This window comes from Manacus candei, unplaced genomic scaffold (assembly GCF_025592945.1).
Source record: "Manacus candei isolate 608988 ecotype Guabito, Panama unplaced genomic scaffold, ASM2559294v1 h1tg000049l, whole genome shotgun sequence".
Lineage (NCBI taxonomy): Eukaryota > Metazoa > Chordata > Aves > Passeriformes > Pipridae > Manacus > Manacus candei.
This window is the reverse complement of record NW_026138097.1, coordinates 29,855,399-29,873,293: the sequence shown is the minus strand read 5'-3', so window position 1 is coordinate 29,873,293 and position 17,895 is coordinate 29,855,399. Positions and strand designations below refer to the sequence as shown.

General features: G+C 45.8%; 1 protein-coding gene across 1 annotated transcript; it reads right to left on the bottom strand.

Moving 5' to 3' along the window:
• Window positions 1–1,161: 1,161 nt before the first annotated feature.
• On the bottom strand, window positions 1,162–10,350 carry LOC127476278 (serine/threonine-protein kinase SBK2-like). Its single transcript, XM_051799032.1, has 4 exons — window positions 10,252–10,350; window positions 3,192–3,387; window positions 2,240–2,442; window positions 1,162–1,982 (listed from the first exon to the last, which is right to left on the bottom strand). The coding sequence occupies exons 2-4, from the start codon at window positions 3,376–3,378 to the stop codon at window positions 1,386–1,388; spliced, it is 987 nt and encodes a 328-aa protein (XP_051654992.1). The 5' UTR covers window positions 3,379–3,387; window positions 10,252–10,350; the 3' UTR covers window positions 1,162–1,385.
• Window positions 10,351–17,895: the final 7,545 nt, after the last annotated feature.

Genomic DNA, 17,895 nt, shown 5'->3' with positions numbered 1-17,895 from the left:
ATTAAAGCCGAATCTCAGCAGGCCAGAGTTGAGCAGCATTTTTTATGATTCAGGGTAATGAAAGATTCTAAGAGATGGAAGTAAGAAGAAGTAGACTTTGTATCTTGAACACAGTGAGCATTCTGTTGGTTGGTAAGGTAAGTTGGGGAGTGGGAAGGAAGGCACAAGGCATAAGTGATGTAGGGAGCAGGAATAGTACAAAATACTAGTACAGAGGTGATGTTGCTGAGAAAGGAATGAGCAAAAAGTGTTCACCAGGTGACAGGTAGTGGAAATGGAATGTTAATTGGGAAGTTAAGTAATGACAAAATGCCAGTGGATGAGAAGAAGCTGGAAAAAAAGAGCTGGAGGTTGGCAAAACACAGAAGGAGTGTGTGCAAGAAGAGGCCTGAGATGAAAGAAAATCTGGGATGCTAGAAAGTGTAGTGCTGGAACACTGCATTTTTAGAAGTTATGAAGCCCCTGAGATTGGAAACCTAGCCAGGGGTGTTTCCAGCAAAAGGACCAGATTAAGTGCTGGAAGGGATTACCAACAACATAATCCTGGGGACTGGAGAGAAGTAGAAAAGTAAGAAGGGTACTAACCCCTAATTCTCTCCTTGCTACTCCTTTCCAGAATTAAAATGTGAACCGAAGAAGACATTAGGAGAGGTGTGTGTCTGGGGAAAGGTTGAAGTAGTGATAGGAAACGGGAGAAGAAAAGTCTTCTAGAGGGGTAACCAGGCATCTAAAAGACCATGAAGGACATTGTCTTAGGACCTGAAGGCAGTACAAGGCAGGAGACGTACTAGGGCTCACGTCAGATAACCTGAATGTCATAACCATTTCCCAGCTACCATCCACAGCCACATGCTGGGGGCTCCACAGCACCTCCACCCCACCAGCCTGAAGCCAACTTTCAAGGATCCTGGTGGAGACCCAGGTAGCATTCAGGGATGGCCCCTGCCTTGAGCAGTTTGTCCTGAGATAGCTGCATTCTCTGTCATGCTCCCTGCTCCCCGATAGCAAGTGGGTCCCAACAGGCATTTTTATGAGAGAAAAAGAGCCACATACAGAACACAAAAGTACATACTTTGCTCTATTTTGAGACAAGGCAGGTGCTGCAGCCTAGAAAACTCCCTGGAGTTCCTGTGGCCAGGAAATGAGAGGATGCCTCACACATTTCCAAGAGAAAGGAGATGTTTTCAAGTCCTAAGGGAGCACAAGGAGGTGGCACTGGGCAGCACTGAGTCATGGGGTGAGGACCATCAGCTAGGGAAGGAGTTTGACTCTGTGGCAGCAGCAACAATGCTGCAGAGAAGTTGCTCTGGGTCACCACGGCCTCTCACGTCCAAGCGACCGAGGTGCCCCAAACCACGAAGTCCCTTGCAGGGTGAGACCCTCCTTCACTCCTGCCACACGGGGAGCTGGCTCTTGGACTTCACAGCGGTTTCCTCACTGTGCCCATCCTCCAGCCTCCAAGGGCAGTCAATGTAGCACAGCACCCTGCTGACAGGGCCACGCTTGGCAGGATCTAGTGCTAGCAGGCTCCGCAGCATTAGGGCAGCCTCGGCTGTCAGCCGCTTCCAGTGGTGGGGAACGTCCTTCTCTAGGCCTGTCTCCTGCCACAGCATGAAGTCCTCAAAGAAAGGGTCGTCTGGCAGGCTCTGTTCCCAGGGGAAGTATCCGGTCAGCAGGCAGAAAAGCAACACACCGAGGGCCCAGGCATCCATGCTGCTGTCAATGGGCACCCCCTGGGCATCAGTGGTGTTGCTCAGCTCGGGGGCGGTGTAAGGGATCACCCCCGCCACCAGCTTGAGCTTGGTACCCCTGGGCCGCGTGAGGCCAAAGTCAGTCAGTTTGATGAGCCGACAGTCGGGATCAAAAAGCAGCACATTTTCAGGCTTGATGTCACGGTACACCAGCCCCCGGCTGTGGATGAACTCCAGTGCGCTCACCAGCTGCTTGGCACAGTGCTTTGCGGCCGGTTCAGGGATCCCATCCTGCACAGGGAGAGACACAGGCAGTATGGCAAATGTCAGGCACCTTGGCAGCCCTGCCGGCTGGGCCCTCACCATCATGCTCTTCACTGGGACAGACCTTTACCTTTCTCATCTTCCAATCCCAAGGCTGCTTCACTGCTGCAGACCCCAGAGAGACCCATAGCCCATTGCCTTTATCTCCCTCCCTCTGAGCCAGCCAGTCTGCACACTAGCCAAACATGCAGCCCCAGTCCTCACAGCCTTGTGGCAACACTCACACGGGGCTTGATGATAGAGATGAGGTCTTTGTGCAGTGCTGGTTCATAGAGGAAGCCATAGTACTGGCTGGACTCAATGGCAATTCCAAACATGCTGATGATGGCAGGGTGGGTGGCGAGGGAGAGTGCCACACAATACTCATACAGGAAGGTGTGCAGCTTGGTACTGGCTTTGGGTAGCAGCTTGAGAGCCATTAGAGTCCCTGGGAATGAGAAGAGTGGGTTAGGCTCCTCTGAAAATCACTCACACCAAGACAAGACAGAGAGGCCACTGAGCAGCCATCAGTCCAGGTACTCACAGCCACAGGGATGGCTCTGGACCAAAGCTATGTGTGAGTATACCCTGTGGACACCAGGTTTGGGAGCAGGCATTACCACTGGTGTGAGTTTTGAGCCAGTCAGGGCATGCACAGGAGCACTGGGCAGAGCAAGGGACATTCAGGGTATCTGGGCCCATAAGTCTGAGCTGAGACTACTGGGGAAGAGCAGTGTTAGGGCCCTGTGGGCACTCAGATGGCCAACCCAGGACCTTCATTCACACCCTCTGTCCATGGGCCTTAGGGCACCACTTCAGCTGAGTCTTGGGGCTTCACTCCCTGCCTGAACTCTGTGGTGGGACTGCTGGTTTCCAGCCATATCACATCCACGCTGGTGCCTAGCTGTGAACTCTACTGATCCTGACTTGTGCATTGACTTCCCAGCTTGATCTTGGACCTGCCTCATCACCATAACCTGCCTGACCTTCTAGGCTGCCACCAGGCATCGCCTGCTCCCTGGCTGGGTGTAATTGGATGGTTTCTGGCTGTGGGGAGGTCCTTGTCCTGCTGGTCTCCCTGGGGATCCCCCCACCATGCCTGGTGCCTGGCCCTAAGGAGTCAGAGCCTACCCCGCGCCCTCATGAGCAGAGAGGAGACAAAGCACAGTAGTTCGCGGGGCGCAGTCATTTCCTTACCTCTCTGCCTGTGGGTCACTAGCATCACATGGCCATACTTGCCCCTGCCCAGCTCCCGAATAACCTCATAGTGCTCAGTCACCTCAGCGCGCACCAGGCTCTGAGCAGTGATCTCCAGGAGCTCATGCAGCATGGTCGGTGCCACTGTCCCTGACACTGCTGCAGTCGCAGCTGAGCTGTCGGCCATTGCTGAGTGCTGCAGAGACACCACAGCCAGAGTCAGGGACATCACAACATGAACAGAGAAAGCCAGATCGGACATGCAACACAAACCATGCCATGGCAGGGGATATTTCTGCCACTTGGAGCCTGAGCACTCTTGCAGCTGTGCTGGAGTTGAACTTGTACTTTCATTCAGCACAGCTCTGAGCAAAGACCCTCACCATATAAAAGGTCCCTGTACTGAAGGGAAGCTCTTTCAGCCCTCCAATCTTTCTGCCTTTCAGGCAAAACATTAACAGAGTCTCAGATTGTCAAGTGTAAACCCTCTTGCTCCCCTTAGCCCACTGAAGCAAGACTTTGTCTCTCTACTCAGAAACCCATCCTTACTCTCAGTGAAGAAAATCCTTGAGGTAGTAGCAGAGACAGACCTGCCTCTTAGGCAAAGGTACAGCTGGCATATGAAAAAAAAGGGATTACTAGTCAGAGGCAGTGCTCCAAGGAAGCCAAAGGGAGCTCAGTACCTCACATGCCTGCTGACATTTCTGACTCAGTCACTTATCTGTGCAGCCAAGAAACTTAGGCAGGAAGTAAGCTTGGACATCAGTGCCATTTTGAGCTACTGCCAGCTGCTTCAGACCCATTTCAGAGAAATACTTTTTCAGTCCCCCCAGCCAGCTACAACGCAGCATTTTAAGGACCCTGTGGCAGTACTCCCTCCCTGTCTACCTCCCCGACCTCTGAACACAGGCACCTTGGGCCTGGGAATTCCTCCTGGTTTTGGAGCAAGGTGACAGAACCAAAGTCACAGGATGGTCAAGGCCAGAAGGTGGTTCTGGAGATCATCTAGTACAAACTCCTACTCAGAGGATGATTAACCAGAGCAGGTTGCCTGGGACTGTGTCAAGTCCAGTTTTAAATATCTAAAAGGATGGAGACTCCACAACTGCTGTGGGTAATCTGTTTCAGTGTTTGATCACCTTTATGGTAAAAAAGTTTTTTCTTATGCTTAAATAGAAATTCTGTTTCAGGTCCACAGCCTCTTGTCCTGTCACTCAGTATCACCTGATACTGTGATACACCTGGCTGTGTATTTTTGCAGGTATTCATATGCATTGATAAGATGACCTGCTCAAGTCTTCTTCTCTCTTAGCCTCTTCTCCTATGAGCAATATTGCAGTAACTTAACTGTCTTCACAGACTGAATTTGTTCCAGTATGTCCACATCTCTCTTCTGCTGAGGAGCCCCACTGCTGCTACATCCAGTCATTCTTAAGAATACAGAAATTTAGAAAAATAATTATGTAAATGTAGGAAATCTAGAAGAGGGCTGGATTTGTACAGGAGACTGAGACTATTTGTGGGAAAGTTCCCCTTCCCTTCTCTCCTAGACTGCATTACTAAGCCTTATCCAATTCAGAAGTACCAAGTAAATGGCCCTACTTTTCTGCAAAGGCTTTGGCTTGGTGTGAGAGCCAACAGCAGTCCAAGTTAGAACAGTCTGTAGGGAGTACAAAAATGGACAAGTGCCTGTATGGGAGGGGATGAAGGTTGGGCAGAATTCACAGAGACAGACAGTCTGGAAAATATTTTAGAGATTTTGCTTTGATGTCCTCCTGTTGGCTGCCCAGCCAACATGGCTTGTGAAAATCCACACAGCAAGGGCATCACAGAGCCTGCAAACAGACCCACTCTGCTAACAACACCTCCAAACTGGTAATTCTGCATTTCGGTGTTATATAGAGAAAAAAATAGGTGGTATATAAAGAAAATACTTAAAATGTAGTAGACCTGGGAAAGGCATAGACCTCCCATTGACATTAGATAGACTAAAGCCAATTAAATAGGTGGTGGAACAACAGGAGAGATGTCACATGCAGAACACATTAGATTTATATTTGTGAAAAAAACATCAAAAGATATTTTCTGTGAGACAGTGTTTCTCCTATATCAAATTCATGGTCATATACAAGTTCTTGTCAGCAAATGGTTCATGATCTTCTCAGATAACTTCTCAAACTTGAGTTAGATAAAATTTCTCCCATTGCATGCTGGCCACCTGTTGGTGTTATCTAGCCCAAAGGTTAGAATCTTCTCACTGCATCCACTGTAAGTATTATTCAATAGTTATATACTTTTCAAATACTTATAAATGAATATGTCTTTGTTTACACTGAATTATTTATAACATGATTCATCCATTTCATATGATTCATTACTTCTTTCCTATTTACTATGTGAAAACTTGCTTTCATGAATGGAAAGATGTACTTTTCTGGATATTCTTGGTTCTCTCTTCAGGTTTTAGAGTCAAAACATTTCAGTCCAAAAGCTTTGGCAATTAAAAAAAAAAAATCCATAAACTCCTTGTGTCCTTCTACTCCACAGTTCAAGTAAACTGCAACATAGGTGACACAGATCCATACCTCCATTCCTTGCCCCTCTGGCATGGGAGGGCAAATGGTCTGGGTACAGAGTAGAGCATTCGTGAAACAGCCAGCTTGGAAAAACAGATCAGCCATAGGATATGGGTAGAGTTTCCTGAAGGACAGTGACCTGCGTGTCTGATCAGGGCTCCATATGAACGAAGCCCCAGCTGCAGTCACCCCAGAACAGTTTGCAGACTTTGTTCCTTGCTGCCCTTGAAGACATTAATTACAAGACATAGTCCATACTTCAGGAAACCACCACAGTTCTTTCTCTAAGATGCCACTGCCATTAACTAGGAAGATAAGTGAGGGACAATTTGGGCCACCACTGAATACAGGGTGTCTGGGCGCTCTGCACCTATCTCTGATACATTCTGAAGTGCCCTTTGCAGAGTGACAAGCACTGAGGAGGAGGTCACCAGGGCCGTGGCCAGGATGCATTCACCATTTGTCTCTGCTATACTGAAGGCAGCAGGCAAAGCCCTATTCAAAACTGTTCTTTCCTCCCTTATCCTTTCTGTGCTTCATCCCTGCTAGAGGTCCTGTTTCCAGGCTGTTGACTGTGAGAAACCCTAATTCCTCAAAAGAATCTCTAATTACAGCAGCAAAAAACTCATATCCTTTACACCATCTTCAGATGGTTCTGAGCCACCTGAGAAGCTGAGGACAAGCCTATGGATATACAGTGCCTTAGTCTAAATAATTTTGTTCTGGTTCTTCAACCAAAATTGTTAATATACTTAGTGCAGAAAAACACTTCATACCTGTCAAGAGCCAAAACCAGTGTAATGTCTGTATAACAGATAAAGAGTTATGATGACAGAGTCACAGAGTTGTTTAGGCTGGAAGAGACCTCTTGAGATCATCTGATCTGATTTTCCTATTCAAGCATCATCAGCAGAAGCAAATTGCCTAGGAAGATGTTCAGCCAGGTTTTCAGTATCTCCACAGATGGAGACTCCTGGCAGTGACCACCACTAGGAAGAGTCTGGCTCACTTTTCTTCATTCCCTTTCATCAGGTATTTATATACACCAATAAGATCCCCTCTGAGCACTCTGTTTTTCAAGCTGAAGAGTTTCAGCTGTTTCAGCCTCTCATATCAAAGAAGCTCTGTTAAAACTGGCCTTCAGCATATGGTATGTAGGGTCTACTTTCTTGTGTGCCCTCCTACAGAGCTTTAACCCAACCCAAATGACAAACAGCATTTGGGGCATCTCTTAGTCATTCAGTCTTGATCCAAAGGCAATTGGTCAATTATAAATGCCAGCATGAACATTCTTGCTGTTACATTTTTATATGAGACCCTAATCTGAACTTGTCTAACCAGCTGCTGAAGTTTCTCAGACAGAAAAAAGAAGCTTTTAATACCTGTTAATTTTTTCTGGACTCTGACAGGATTTATATGCAATGTGATCAGAGGTATAACCACCTATGAGAACATATTTTCAACTAATTACATTGAGTAAAACTATCAGAGTACAGACTGAAACTCAGGCTATGTATTTAACCAACACTTTACTTAGGCTTCACAAACCATCGGGCGCACTGTGTTTCTGCAATGCCCGCATCAGTTAGTTTAAAAACAGGTAAGATGCTTCCAGAAAATGTGATCACATCTTTTATTGAGAATAAACATCTCTATGCTCTAGATTGAGACACCCCTCAGTCTTCTTATTGGTTCAGTGCCTTCAAATAACCTTCTGTCTAATTGTCAAACCAAGCTCTCAGGTTGTTCAGCTCAGTTATCCAGCTCTCAGATCTGTTTTATGGTTCTTCTGTAAAGCCTCACAATTTTTTCCACCCTCCACTCCCTTGTTAAAACCCTGACTGTCTCAGGGGGAATGCCTCCTGTCACGCATTCAGCTAGAATTACCCTCTGCCTCATGCTGTGGCCTCAAGATCTCCTTCTGCAGGAACACTACACAAGCTGCGCTACCTTGTACATCCATTATTACTCCAGAGTTTTTCCAGGTTACTGGGGGCTGTTGGGAGAAAAATCCACTTCCTCTTCATGTCCCTTTATGGTGGTTGCCTACCTTGTTTCTACCTGAATACTTCTGCACCACCTTTAATAAAGCACATTTCGCTCGAATGGACTTATTGTACCAAGTAATTCAGATCACTTAGTGTCTCAGTTGTTATGAAAACACCACATTTGTTTCTTCTTAGGGCTGATAAGGACCCTACTTGCAGGCATTTCCCATGAACCTCTAAATTGTTGGTGGGAGTTTGGAGCAGTTCTCATCCTGGTATTGATTCAACAACACCTGCCAGAAACATCCCATTCACTGGTTGTTTCCTGAAAGTTATCTGTACAAATTCACCCTGGCATTGCTCAAAATCAATAAGCGACACATTTTTAATTAATTAAAAATAAGCCCTTTGGAGTGGAAAATATAGTATTTTATTGATGTTCTTACCCTACACAATTAATTTTATTAAATCCTGAGTCTGTTATAAACTCTTCTGTTATAATACTTTTACCTTAATCAATGATCAAGAAGAAAGCACTGAAATCATCCAGGAAATGTTTGCAAGTGGAACAAAAAGGGTTTGGGTAGACAATGCATTGATTGATAAAACTAGTGTGTGCACATACACACATACCAAAGGGTTTCAAACAACCAAAGAAGTCAGGATTTTAATCTGATACTGGCTGGGTGACAGAAAAAAAAAAAGAAAAAAAAAGTCCTATTAATCAGACATATCTAGGTTCTTCATGCTGCTTAATGGGCACTAGGTAAATCCAGAAATGTAGATCTGGTATAGTCTCACTTCCTTTCCAGGCTTTAAGACATTCAATGATACAGAATCGCACTAGAAATAATCTATGGTGATAGAGATACACATCTTAACAATTGAGATACAAGTCTGAGAGGATAACAGTACAAGGGTTATTGGTGTTGCAGATTCCACTTTTGCATTAACTCTGCTGAAGAGAATGCCCAAAAAGCATCAGATGCAGGAAACCTCTGCAATGAGAGGTAAACCAGCATTTTCCAGATGCTAAATTAAGAAAGTAAGCTTCACTGTAAACAAAAAAAAAAAAAAAAAGAAAAAAAAAAAGAAAAAAGAAGATAGAGCTGTTCAGCTCTATGCAGACTAAGATAGATTGTAATGAAAGAAATTTGTTCTGAGATGATGTACCTCTTACAGTGAACTCCAGTTTCTGCAGAGGTTCCTACATACAGGTGCCATGGGACAGTCTGAAAATTAATCTCTGAAAATCAACTGAGTTAGAAATGCTGTATTTCTGAAGAGCTGGCCATCTGCTTTTGCACTACAATTAAGAATATCACACACCAGTGGAATTTGTATTTTTATTATGAATTTATTTTCTCCATATGCTTTGCTTTGTACTCTATCTACTTTTTAATGATGTTTCTTGAAATGTTAAAAATATACTGATGTGAAAAAAGCCTGGGTAACTTTTCTGAAGGCCAGCTGATAGGTCAACAGAACTATCTACTGGATGTTTTCTATCTTTTTAATGACATCAGTGAGTCCACAGTTCAGCAAGCTAGCATTGGTGTCCCCAGTTTGACAGAAAAAGGACCAGAGAAGAATCATGAGAATGATAACAGGGCTGAAAATTACTGGGAAACTTCCAGGGGAGCAGTCTTTATAGCTTATCAAATAGATAGTAAAGAAGTTACTCTACCAACCGTATGTACCTTTCTGGGTACTAAAATTTCTCTAAAAGGGTCTCGCAGTTAGGTAAAAGCATTATAATAAAACCAATAGATGAAGCTCAACTGCGGTGTAGATTTTGTGAAGAAGGATATTTACCCCTAAAAATCTCATCAAACAGTATGAAAGAATATCCTTCCACCTCTGGAACTTTTAGCTCAAGAATGGCACTTCCCCCCCCCCCCCCAAGAAGTCCACTTTAGTGCAAACTACGTTTAATACAGCAAGGGATCAGAACAGATTATGTTTGCTTCTGGCCTTGTTGCTGGTAGATTTATGAGCTTCTTTCTAAAACTGGTCAGCAAACCAGTGCTTAATCTCGCTGCGGAGAACCGACTGTCCCCGTAGCAGAAGTGCGTATTGATCTTCTGGGGGAGAAACACCCAGCAGCCTCCCCGGAGAGTCCCTTACGCCTCTCCCCAGCCAGCAGCACACCACAGTCTCCGCACAGCCTCCTCCTCGGACAGAAATCAGCAGCAACATCACTGGGACCAAGCCACATCACACTCTCCTCCCAGCCCTCCAGCCAGTACTGCGGCACCATCCCACCCGACGCAAGACCCAAAGCAACCTTTCAGGGCAAAGCCATCAACGAGCTAACCATCAACCCGAGGAGGGAAATGGTGCACTTCGCATTTTGCCGGCATGCTACGCCCAAGTCTCCAAAACCAGTTTGTGAGGGGTGGGTGCCCTTTTACACGCCCGTTCAGTCTCCTTCATCCTGCCACAGCTGTAACTTCTCTTCCCGTACTCCTTTCCTGTCCGTACTAAGCCTCTCACCTTCTCCAGCAGCGCAGGACAGCCAGCCGGCCGTGGACTGCCTCGCTTCCCTCGCTGCAGCCTCCGGGCTGGATTCAGTCTGCGCCGAGCAGCCGGAGGGGGCTGCCAGGCGTTACAGGGCTGAGCGTGACGCTCCGCCCCTTCCCCATACAGGTCCTGGGGGCACACTGCCTCCCTGCTGAAGGTGACCTCTGGCAGGGAAGAAAAGAGGGGGAGTGGGGAGGAGGAAGGGGGCTATTCATCTACCCTCTTTAGGGACGGGGCCATGTTTCAGGGGTCAAGGTGGGGTTATTTCTGCTCTAGCTATACCATCATAAGCCCCCAGGGACCCTTTGGCAGGCCCACTCTGTTCAGCCCTTCACTCCGGCTTGGGCTCTTGTTACAGCTGAGGGAGCAAAGCAGCTCCCTGGGCTGGTGCGTGGTCCTTACTCTGGGCCTGTGCCTGGTAGGAGCCCGTTCCAGATGGCAGGGCTCAGAATTACTGTGGGCTACCAGTGCTTGCCCTTTGCTACCAAAAGGCACTCCTGTCAGTGAACATCAGAGATCAGGCACAAGCCATGACTGGTTCAAGGACTCTTCATGGGCCCCAGTGGGTCGGGGTCTTCACACACACCAGTAGTAGCAGTACAGAGCATTGGTACAGAGCATTGAGGTGAAGTTGAAATTATTAATGGTGACTACCACGATTTGCAAGCTTTTCATCTTTTCTCAGTACCTCTGCTCAGACTGTACTCCTGTCCCAAGGTCCTCTTTCATCCATTTGAGCATGGAGTTGAAAGCAGCTCCTGGCTGCATAGACACCAGGAAGGTCCTAGATCTTGGCTCTTAATCACTGCTTTTTTTCTCTTGGGGAAATGGATCAGATTGGGTATCTGAAGCAGTGATGCATGCAGCCATGCCATAGGTGTGTCACAGCACTGGCCTCCTTCTTCTCTAGAGCCAGGGCCATGCAGGGGACCTGTAGTTTTTAGCCTCCCTACTCCGTCTGGGGGCACAGGATTGTGAGGAAAGCTGGGAGAGGTGAAAGACAGTCTAACAGAAGAGAGCACAACAGCCCCCATAAACATGAGTACTCTGGGTCTCTAGCATAGGACTGAACCTTCTCACCTGATCTCTGAGGGAAGGGTAATTATGCCAAGGGCTTGTCACTCAGAGGTGGTGAGTGAAATTGTGTTGCTGATGATGTAAAGGTCTTACACCATTCAAGGCTGTCCCTTCATACCCGTTCTCGAAGGATGCTCCACTGACTGGGAAAGGCCTTCAGTATGCAAAGCCCCTACAGGCAGGACCATTACAGCTGAGGGTGGTGTGGGTGTACAGAAGAAGCCTATCCAACATCCAAGAACTCAGCACTGGGACAAATGGTGTAGTGTAATCACTGCTCTCCATTAATATGGACCCTGTATTATCTAGTCTTCTGGTGGACAGAAAGTTTGACTGTTGCCTGAGAAGTGTCCCTGGGGACATGCTTTAAGTTACAGTTACAAGGCAACACTGGGAAGGGTGTCCAGGTTCCCCGACACCTCAAGTCCCTCTCTCCTTCTCTCCAGTCACTATCTTACACCTGCTTCCAGATCTAGGAACAAAATACAGTTGTCTTCCTGATTTTCCAGTTAAATTTTTAACAGACAGATTCCCTTTGTTTACCATTCCTATTGAGATTAGGACCTGCTGAGGAGTTTGGTTTATAGAAGAGGCCTCTTTCACAGCCTTACCTGCAGTGCACCAATGAGTGGCAATTTCGCTGAGGGCTTGTTTCCCATCTGCTATTCATCTGACACAAGCCCTGCGTTCCTCATGAACAGGGAATATGTCACGTACTGCGTATCACATGCGTGTGTGAGAATCCCTGCTCTCTGCTCCCTGAGCACTGCGCACAGGGCAGCTGTTGGAGGTCCTAGGGTCTGCTGCACTACTAATGAAGTCTGCATTGCTGCATTTCTGGGCCTCCGTAATTTGACACCTTCACTTATCTCACCCATGCTGCACACATGTTGTCCTGCTGGCAGCCAAAATCTTGGTCAAAGTCAACACTGACAGAATGTGGAAATATGATGTAACCAGATTGCCTCAGTTTCTTGGAAAGATGGTCTGAGGCTGTGGACCTGATGACACACTCTCTCCAGCCATGCAGATCAATTTGTCTTCAACACCATAAGCACACCCACAACAGATCTTGCAGTAAGACAAGTTCAGTTGAGGATCTGTACACATCCTTCGTGCAAACTCTGTAGGCAACCATTGGGGGTGAACAGAAGAGGAAAAGTGGAAGAGGGGAGGAATTACAAGTGGGTATTAATAGCACTTCTGTTCACTTTCATCCGCTGCAAAGACTCATTGCAAATGCATGTTTATGCTTCGTGACACACACAAGCATTGGGGATGGCCTGTGATATGGCACAACAAATACCCTGTGAAAATGCATCCTTTTCCTCCTTTGAATTATTGTTGGTTTAGCATGATGAATATCCTGTCTCTTTCAAGCTTGGCTCAGAACAGGCAGTGTACAGGAGAATAATAGAATGTGAACATTTCCAAGAGCCAAACACGGCATCCAGCATCAGGAAGTCATAGCAGTGAAAACTGCATGACGAAGAGCTGGACTAAAATAGCTACAATGAAGGGACCTTGTCAAGAAGGACTCTCCCTTTAGTGCTTCCTTCTTTTCCCTTGTTCCTCTTCCTTGGCATACACACAGCAGCCCATTTAACTCCCATCAGAACAGCAGCAGTTCTTCAAGTACACGCCATACACAACTCCGAAGTATCAGGGTCAATCTCCCATTAATGAGTGCTCAAAAGTCAAATGATGACAGATTTTTGGTTCCAAATGGAACATTGCCTCATCAGAGAGAAATCCACCAGGTTCCATTAAGTACCCTGAGAACCACTGACAGAACTGGCTGTTCCAATGTACTTTCAGCAGGACATGCAGTTTCTCCAGTGTTGGCCTTAGAGTAAAACCTTTTTCAAAATATCCCTGCCTAATGACTGATGATTTCCACAGGAGTTGCAAGAGGAAGTCTGTACTCCTGTTTCAGAGTTACCCAAACCTACGTGGCTCTTTAGTTCCCACTCTGTACTATCAGAGGCACCAACAACATCCAGGGTGATAGAAGATTTAATGCCATTTGAACCTAATAGAGCACTCTTTTGTGGTATGGAGACTTATCAGCAGGGGTATGTGTGAGAGAAAGCTGATGAAAAATGAACATCAGGCTTCTTTACCGGGACCTAAAATGGCACTGCTCTTTTAACATTGTGGTCTATGGCAATACTCAGTTTGTCTATACATTTTCAAACTTACCATAAGCATTTACCCAGAACATCACTGAGAGCAGCTTTTTAGAGCAGTCACAATCTCTTCATCTCCAGCACTAAATTTTGCTTCTTTCTCAGAAGCAGTTTTGTGCCTGATGCTGGGGTGGGAATTGCTCTTTGACTTTCCCCATTGCTTTTCTGCTTCTGTTAATAATTCTGTAAGCTGCCAACACTATCCTCCCCCCAGCCTCAGCAGGCAGGCTGGCAAGCCAATCTGCAGGATACTTCAAGGTGTGGGCTGACTCCTGGGAAGAGAGCTGAGGCCCTGAGCTCTGCTCAGCACAGGCAGGGTGCTCAGAGGAGTCCACCAGCTGCACAGACCATTTGTGCTCTGAGGTCATTCAGCGCTACCCCATCACTGAGGAATCTGCTGGCCGCCTTCCTGACAGTGCCATACAGTGTAGCACCTCGCTTTCCAGCTAACACAACAGCCCTGCTGAGCCCAGGCCCTGCTCCCCAGAAGTGCTTCCCAGCCATGTTCCCCATCTTTGGCAAAGCCCCTCACACCTGAAACCTCTGGTCACCCACTGACCACCATATCTGCTTCAAAACACTCTTCTCAGTCCCACTTCAACTACTCCCTTCACATTGCTGTTAGGTGCATTGGATGCAGAATGATTGCAAGAGGCAGTGTTAATCCAGTGGAATCCATGAGCACAGATCCGAGTGCCTCAGAGCAGAGCCAGTGACAGGACACCTGGGAAAGGTTCAAAGCTGCACCAGGGGAGTTCACACTGGGCATTAAGAAGCATTTCTTTACCAAAAGGGTGGTCAACAACTGGAACAGGCTCATAAAGAGATGGTCAATGCCCCAAGCCTGTCAGTGTTTAAGAAGTATTTGGACAGTTACCTTAATAACCTTTGGTCAGCCCTGAAGTGGTTGGGCAGCTGGATTGGATGATCCTTGTAGGTCTTTTCAAACTGTAATTCTCCTCTTCTCTTCTCTTCTCTTCTCTTCTCTTCTCTTCTCTTCTCTTCTCTTCTCTTCTCTTCTCTTCTCTTCTCTTCTCTTCTCTTCTCTTCTCTTCTCTTCTCTTCTCTTCTCTTCTCTTCTCTTCTCTTCTCTTCTCTTCTCTTCTCTTCTCTTCTCTTCTCTTCTCTTCTCTTCTCTTCTCTTCTCTTCTCTTCTCTTCTCTTCTCTTCTCTTCTCTTCTCTTCTCTTCTCTTCTCTTCTCTTCTCTTCTCTTCTCTTCTCTTCTCTTCTCTTCTCTTCCTCTTCTCTTCTCTTCTCTTCTCTGTTCTCTCACTGCTTATTCTTCTCTGCCCTGAGAAGTGTGCTGTGCTCCCTACCTTTTGCTTCTTGTTCTTTACTCAGCTTTCATTGCATAAAAGGACATTTCCTCCAACCCTTTAGTAACTTAGTTCCTTTAGAACTTATGGTGAGGAATTTGTCAATGGCTTTTTGGAAGTCCAAATGTATTATGTCTCCTGAATCCTTATGGAGTCTCCCTCACTGGAGATATTCAAGAACCATCTGGATGCAATTCTGTACAATGTGCTCTAGGATGACCCTGCTTGAGCATGGAGATTGGACCAGATGGCCCACCGTGGTCCCTTCCAACCTTACCCATTCTGTGATTTTGTGATTCCCTCTCCCGTGCTTATTAAGACCCTCACAGAAACCAACCTGGCAGTGATGCAGGATTTCCCTTTACAGAAGCCACACAGACTCTTTCTCACCAAACTGTTATTCCCATACTCATCAGCCTTACTCTTTATTACAGACACCTCTCTCTTACTTTGTATGGAAGTCAGACTCACCAGTTGTTTTTTCTAGTGTAGGGGTTACACTATCAATCCATCAGCAGAGACATTAATGACAGACTGGTTATACAGCTTGGCTGGCAGTTCACAGTTTCATATTTGAATTCCTTCAGGACTTTAAGACAAATGTCATGTAGTCTTAGTGACTTATTAACATTCAAAGTATCTGTCTGGTCTTACTTTCAGCTAAGCTGTTGCCTCTAACCAATCTGCAAATATGGCATCAGGAGTGAAAATCTCCACAGCAAACATAGCAGTCCTCTGCTGGAAGGTAGAATAAGCAACTGTATCCCTGCCTGCATCTAATTGTATGTATGAGTTCCAGGAAGACATAAAAGAAAGGAGCTTTAAAGCTGTCTTAACTCCCTGGGATAAACATTTAAAATCTGACGTCTTGGCAAATTCACATCCTGAGCTGAATTCTTTTGTCACTTTCCCGGGAGCATGGCTGCCGGTATGTCTGTTGCTACATCTGCAAGGTGATATTATCAAGGGGAAGAGGTAAGAAATCAAGACTGGTCTGGAAAAATATGATACATGGAACCTGGACACAGGTGACACTAGGGGGTGATAATAAACTAAAAAAAAGTGCATTAATTTTATAGATTTATTTAGCTGCTTTGGAATTCAGTTCCATAGAAGTGGTCTATTACAAGATTTCATTTTTCTGAACTCAGAACCTTCCAGACCCTGAGCTTCAGCTTTCCTTGCCACTGTGATCCAATGATCAATCTTCTCCACAGAAAAAAGGAGGCAGGACAGCAATGGCTAACTTGAGGAAGACCCTCATCCCTGCTAGCCTGGGCTCACATTCTTGCTATCCTGCCCTGTAAGAGCTGTAGGATCTGTTTACTGCTGTGAGCTCTGGAGATTTTTCAGTATGCCCAGCCCATCCAGGGAACTGCTCTCTGAGGGGTGATCTGCAGATCTGACATAAGCTATAGGATGCCCAGCTGTACTTCATCCCTAGGGGAGCTCAGATACATTTTAAGTCTTCCAAAGAGATTTTATGAGCCTTAGAGATCACACAAAAACAGACTTCATTCATGGGAGACTGAGAGTCCTCCCCCATCAGAGAGGTGGAGAGAGCCACTGTGGAGATATAACGTGTGGAGACGTTAGCAAGGATTGTTCTAGAGATGAAAGGATCCTGTCCAAAAAAAGAAGTTTTGACCTTGAGCCCTATCTTGTTAATTTGTATCAATCCATAGCAACCATCAATCCACCACCAACAACAGAATTGCTTCAACTTACAGCATCTTTTGGTGTATGTGTATTCCAAATGAAAGAAGTTCAGAATTGTTCCACAAAAATTATGTGTAGCATGAAAAGAAGCTTGATCTGGGGGGGGGGGGGAGGAAAAACCAAAACCAAAAAAAACAAAAAAACCAGAACAAAAACAAAAACCACAACAACAAAAAACCCAAACAAACAAACAACAAAAAAAACCAACCAAGCAATAAAACACAAAACCAAATAATAAGACTTTGAATACACTGTTCATTTTTAAAGGATTTTATTTTCTGGACGATTCCAAAGACATTTTTTCAAAATTTGAAGCAGTGGGGCAGGGACGGGAGCAGGGCAATATCCTCAGACTTTCTAAAACCACAGATGCCAGTAATTTCTGGAGGAACACAGAGCACTCAAAGTGACTGCGTATCATTACCCAACCACTTAGTTTCCTGAGATACTGCTGCTCTCTACCATTGTGCGCATTTAGGTCAGTACCAGCTCACTTTTGCTGAAAAACCTGACACCACGGATGAGCTAGCTGAGATCACAGGCTTGCACTACAGGAAGTCGATCTTCCTATGTGTACACATCTATATAGTTTCACTTAAGTCATCACTATCAGCATCAGTGTTCTGCCCAGATGAAATTCAAAGTGTTTTTCTGTACAGTCCCTAACCCAAACTCATGACCATGGGCAGTTGTCAGTGATAAACCAGGATGTTAAGTGGATCATTTTTTCCACTAGGAAAGATGCAGATCAAAGCCTCTTCCAAAATGGTCCTGTAAACTTTTTAAAAACTAACTATTTCTTGGGATCCCTGCACTATACTCAGCTTTTCTTTCAGAGGAGGTAGTGACCGGGGTATTTGTGATCATCTGGCTGGAGCATGAGTGAGGTGCCTGTGTAATGTTGTCCAGTGGCTCTCTGCCACAACTTGGAAAGCTGAATGCTCTCCAGCTAATGCATCATTTTATTTCAGTGATCTCATGTTTAAAGCATCATTTCCTCAGTCTTAGGTTATCCCATGGGGTCAGTAAATTCCACATTCAAAGAAGATTTTAATTCCTTGGTGAGTGACAAGCTGGAATGTCAATTTGAGCACTAATCCCTCTCTTGAGTGGTGAATGAAGCATCTTGTCATTAGTACATCAGACAGATGCTATCAGAGATATCATGGGAATAGCAAACACCAGCAATCTGAGCCAGCTGGAAAGCAATAAGGCTTGGGATGATACCCTTTTCAACCCATTGGCCTGCAAGGGTCTGCTGAGCCTTCCCCACTTCCCTCCTAGTAGTACAGCATGAATCAGTACAAACATCTTT

What these genes read in the sequence shown, in the direction of transcription:
- LOC127476278 (XM_051799032.1), bottom strand. Translation starts at nt 3,378, where the DNA reads ATGGCCGACAGCTCAGCTGCGACTGCAGCAGTGTCAGGGACAGTGGCA. An exon ending in AGTGACCCACAGGCAGAGAG is followed by an intron (nt 2,443 to 3,191) that starts GTAAGGAAATGA and finishes TCTCATTCCCAG; the next exon opens with GGACTCTAATGGCTCTCAAG. An exon ending in TCTCTATCATCAAGCCCCGT is followed by an intron (nt 1,983 to 2,239) that starts GTGAGTGTTGCC and finishes CTCCCTGTGCAG; the next exon opens with GATGGGATCCCTGAACCGGC.